Genomic DNA, 4863 nt, shown 5'->3' on the forward strand with positions numbered 1-4863 from the left:
GAAGGAAGGAAAAGAAGGAAGGAAGGAAGGAAGGAAAGAAGGAAGGAAGGAAGGAAGGAAGGAAGGAAGGAAGGAAGGGAGGGAGGGAGGGAGGGAGGGAGGGAGGGAGGAAGGAAAAGGGATAATGTGGCTTGTTTAATTGTGGCTGTATGTATTGTATGAACTCAGGCCTTCTGATTGGAAATGGAATCACACAATCAATGAACTGCTCCACCCACCATGACTTATTCATCAGAAGAGGAACCTCAGCCACCCCTCTCTTTCCAGGCTTACCTACATGGAGAAAACCTGCATGGTCACCAAGACAAGACTTTCCCCATCTCCAAATGAACACCAAACAAGAGCCACTGGTTTATAATGCAGAATAACATTTATTCAGGGGCAAAGAAAGAATATTGGGACGAGCCATTAGGTCTTCCAAAGCAAAGAATGTCTCTCCTTTGTCAAATAATTTCACAGGGCGGAGAGGACCCAAAGTGTCCTAGATGTTGGCAGAGCTTCTTTCCTTCCAACTTCACATGAAGCTCTGGACTGAATCGATGTAGGAGGAGGCTAATGGTGTTGGAAGCCCAGAAGAGGACACAAGCAATGGGGTAAAACTAGAGTAGGAAGAAGAGAGTCGTAAAAGCCGCGGGCAGTCCAGAACAGGGCTCAGGTACGCCTTAGCCGATCTTCTGAAATCCGTTTTGGTCAGGGAGAGTCCAGGTCCACTTAACAAGGGAGGGTGCAGATGCTACCTCTGCGACCGAGAGAGCAGATGCTTCCACGGCGGCCGAAACGTCCCAGGCGGCCTCCATAGTAACCGCCACCGAAGCGTCTGAAACCTCCAGGGGCACAGGGTGTGTTGCCTCCAACGGCGACGGGCTCACAGCTGGCGGAGAGGATGGGACCAGGGAGGGTGACCACGACTGAAGGGGGCTGGATGGTCACCTCAGATGCTGGGATCTGGTTGATGCAGGAGGGGATGACTCCGGCCAGGGTCCCCAGGTTTCTTGAGCTTTCGACCAAGGCACCAGCTCCGTAGCCATGGCCCAAACCATAACCAAGACCTCCATAGCCGTGGCCCCAGCCTTGGCCCCAGCCATAGCCCAAACCGCCACCATAACCCAAACCGTAACCTCCATAGCCGAGACCACAGCCAAGACCCCTGGAACCGGCTGATCCGAAACCAACAACTGGGGCGGATGCGCAAGATGGCACAGCACAAGCGGGTCCACAATAAGCCATGGCTGGATGGATGGAAGAGCTGTTGGAAGAAAAACAACGATGGGTTTTGTGATTCACACACAGAGCATGAATTGCATCAAAAACAAAAAACCAGAAGACTCTTCCTGGTATCATGGACAGGTGATCTTCAACGCACAACCTCAGTTGAGACTGTCATAAATACATCTAGTTGCCAAACACCCAACTTTTGATCACATGACTCTGGGGATGTTGCTGTGATGGTCGTTAGTCCGAGGACCAGTCACAAGGCACTTTTTTCCGCAACATCGTAACAACAATGTTACAACAACAATTTTTAGTCTGCCATTAGGCGGATCACAAAGTGGACCATATTTAGTGGACAGTGACTTCCTGCCTTGATGGAAAGCTGTATGATAGCTGTTCCACAGTTGTGTAAATCTGAAAAGGTTTTGTTAATATTTGAATGAAATAGAGGTAGGTATATATCTCATTCTGAGAGCAAACATGTTTTCTGAATGCTGCTTTAAGTTTAGAATGAAACATTCATCTAGGCTCTTCCTAAGAGGAGACAGAATTGTTTGATCCTTCCTTCCTTCCTTCCTTCCTTCCTTCCTTCCTTCCTTCCTTCCTTCCTTCCTTCCTTCCTTCCTTCCTTCCTTCCTTCCTTCCAAATCAGATTCTGAGTAGAATATACTGTATTGTAAATCTTCCATGCCACCCCAATTCTTGAAACAAAGAGCAAAAACAGCTAAGAAAGGCGTCTGAAGTGCAGGGGACTCACCAGAGAGACTCTTAGAGAAGCAGTCAAGAGGAGCAGATGAAGCTGATGGAAGCTCTCAGCCTGAGAAGCTCTTTTATACTGTTTTTCTGTCCCCACCGCTCGCTTACGGACACCCCTTTTTGCCTCAGGGTTTCATTAACAAGACGTTTGTACACAGTCTCATCGCTTTACCTCAAATTACTTTAATAAGATGAAATAAACATGAATTGAAGTCTTGGCGCTTGGTCAACCTCATGTGACATAGTTGTCATTTTGATCTTATCTCCGTTTCCTCTTTTCTTCTTTTGTTCTTTCCGTGGAGATAAACGCTGAGCACAAAGCGGCATTCATATTCCTTGTTTATCATTTCAAATTTCAAATTTTTCATTTAATTATTCCATTGCTACCAACGCTTCTCTCTCTCCTCATCCCTGTTGCATCAGGAACAGTGATTAAGCATCAGCAGAATCACTGATCTGATCTTCCACAACCTTTAACAGCATTATTCAATAAAGATTGGTTTGATTTTTATTCAGTCTGTTCATTCAGAGGATAGAGGACAGGGTTTGGAGAGAAAGGGAGAAAAAGAGAGTATCAGAGAGAAAAGGGAGAGAGGGAAGGAGAGGGAGGAGGAGGGGGAGAGACGGGGAAAGAGGAGGAGAGAGAGGGAGAGAGGAAACAACAGATTGCTATATGAAATTTGTAGGCTTTCATAGAAGGACTTCAAAGAGTGCTTGGACGATTAACTGCTGGAGATGCTGCAGTAGATCCCTATATGAACAGGGAGTAGGAATAAAGAAGTCCCTTCCAACTCTATGATTCTGGGAAATAAAGACAGTATATGTCCTGATAAGTCATATTAACTAAGGTTTATTAAGAAACCATGGTTAGCAGGGCTCAGAAATCTGTGACCCAAAACAGTAAGTAAACTGAGGAATAACTGGTACTATGATTCCTGCTGTCACCACTACCATCACCACCATCACCTCCACACAGCTTGACTGCTACACTTTACTCAGCATGGGGCTGTCCTTGAAGATGGTTCCAAGAGTACAGAATCCCAGGCTGCCAGTAGGTTGAGCAGCATTCCTTGATCACCGCATGGGTCAAAGTCTTCTGGACCAAACTCCAAGCCCAGGTTATGATAGCCCTGGGTGACAGAGCTTAGATCTTCATCAAGAACCATCTCCCCCCAAAATAATTCCATGGGAACGAGGGGATGGTCTTAGAATTCCTCTGATCTTCACACCACTCCAAATGTGCTCTAGAACACCTACATTTTTATGGCTCTTTGAAAGCTTACTTTGATTGAAATATTTGGGATAAACAGGTTGGAATGAAGACCATCTTGGAGAAGATTGAACACTGAGGTTATGGAGCTGACATTCAATTGGTGATGGGACCTTCAGGATGCTTTATCCTCCAGACATTATTGCAGTGTAGATTCAACCCAGAGCAGGTGGTTTCAGGTACAAACTGAGTTTGGGTTACTAGTTTTCAACAAGACCTTGGGAATGTTACTTTTCCCATTTTCCCATGTATTGGGTAGATTCAGGGATACCTACAGAATCACAAGTTCTCTGCCTTGAAGTCAAAGTTATCCGTGAGTCTCTGTGCTGATTCAAGGAAAAGTTGCCATTTTTTGCGGAGTTGCTACTGAGGACAATCACCCAGCTTTGATCTTACCGTCATCTCCACCTGTGGGTGTTGCTCATTTCCAAGATCAGATAAACATTTGGCTTGAGGCCAACAAACTTGAAAGGGAGCACAGAAGAAATCGTTTTATTTTATTTATGGTGACACGATTAATGCACCTCACAGTGACGATGTGACAATTTGTGCTGAGCGAAGTCCTTTTTTTTCTTCTTTTAAACGCCGGAAAAGAAAATTGTAGGAAGCCAAATGAAAATTTATGAGTCCCAACTTCCTGGGGACGCCATCCAAATCGTATAAAAGCTCCCTCTGCTCTCTGCAGTACCATCAGCTTCTGGTTGACTCTCCTGTCTTCACTACTTCTCTCCGAAGAAGGTAAGACTATCTACTCAGAGAGAATCCCTCCTGGTTGAGAGCAGATGAAGTAGATCTTCAAGCCAAAATCTGAGATTCTTCAAGACATTCGCCAGATGACACGCTAGAAGGCTTCTGAATGTCTCTGCTTTCAGGACCGGCTTCTAGGTTTTCTCTTGAAGGACCAGGAAGACATCATTTTGAGTTTCTTCCTTCTTCTCAACCATCTCTCTTTGGCTCACCATCCTAAGATAACAGACTTTATGGTTAGGGCTTTGAGAGCAAGCCAACCTTTTTGAGATAGCTTGGATATCTCATGCTTATAAAATCCAGGTTGTAATGACAAATGTTTGAGGGTCACCGATTAACCTCACTCTTTGCTAGAATGACACATTGGGACCCAACCTTGACTTTTCACTCAGAGGTCATGAAACCAGTTGAGAAATCGTGATCTAGTCTTAGTTTTGGAGAAGCTGGCAAGAAAAATATGGGAGGAGCTTTCTCCTGATCTCCTTGAGGTTTGGCCACCAGCTGACCCAAGGAAGAAGCCCACTCCTCGGCCTTAAACAAAAGTATATGGTGCAGAGATGGACTAATATTCATGAAGTATTTTTATGCTTGGTGGAGTCAGGAGACATAGAAATGTAGGTTTCTCCTCCTTCATATCCAAGGTGAAAACAACGGAGCTTTTGATTTGATGTTGAATCTTGATGACTTCAACCATGCATTTTTCTCGGCAGGGTTAAAGTAGTAGATTGCCTCTTTTTTCTTCTAGAACATTTTTTTTTTACTTTTTCCTCTATTCAGAGGAAGTCAAGGGCCATCGTGTTGGGTCCAAAGTGGGCTTCAAAAATGATGGAATAGTGGAGAGAAAACCAAGTCTTCTCTTCTTCTCCCCTCTAATAAAA

The 4863-nt window shown here is 44.9% G+C and overlaps 1 protein-coding gene across 1 annotated transcript; it reads right to left on the reverse strand.

The window, feature by feature from the left end:
* Positions 1-711: 711 nt before the first annotated feature.
* On the reverse strand, positions 712-1227 carry LOC114923761 (chorion class A protein L11-like). Its single transcript, XM_029287103.1, has one exon. It carries the CDS (start codon positions 1225-1227, stop codon positions 712-714), a length of 516 nt encoding a protein of 171 aa, XP_029142936.1.
* Positions 1228-4863: the final 3636 nt, after the last annotated feature.

Source organism: Protobothrops mucrosquamatus, unplaced genomic scaffold (assembly GCF_001527695.2).
Source record: "Protobothrops mucrosquamatus isolate PMUCROS unplaced genomic scaffold, P.Mucros_1.0 scaffold11005, whole genome shotgun sequence".
NCBI classification, from domain to species: domain Eukaryota; kingdom Metazoa; phylum Chordata; class Lepidosauria; order Squamata; family Viperidae; genus Protobothrops; species Protobothrops mucrosquamatus.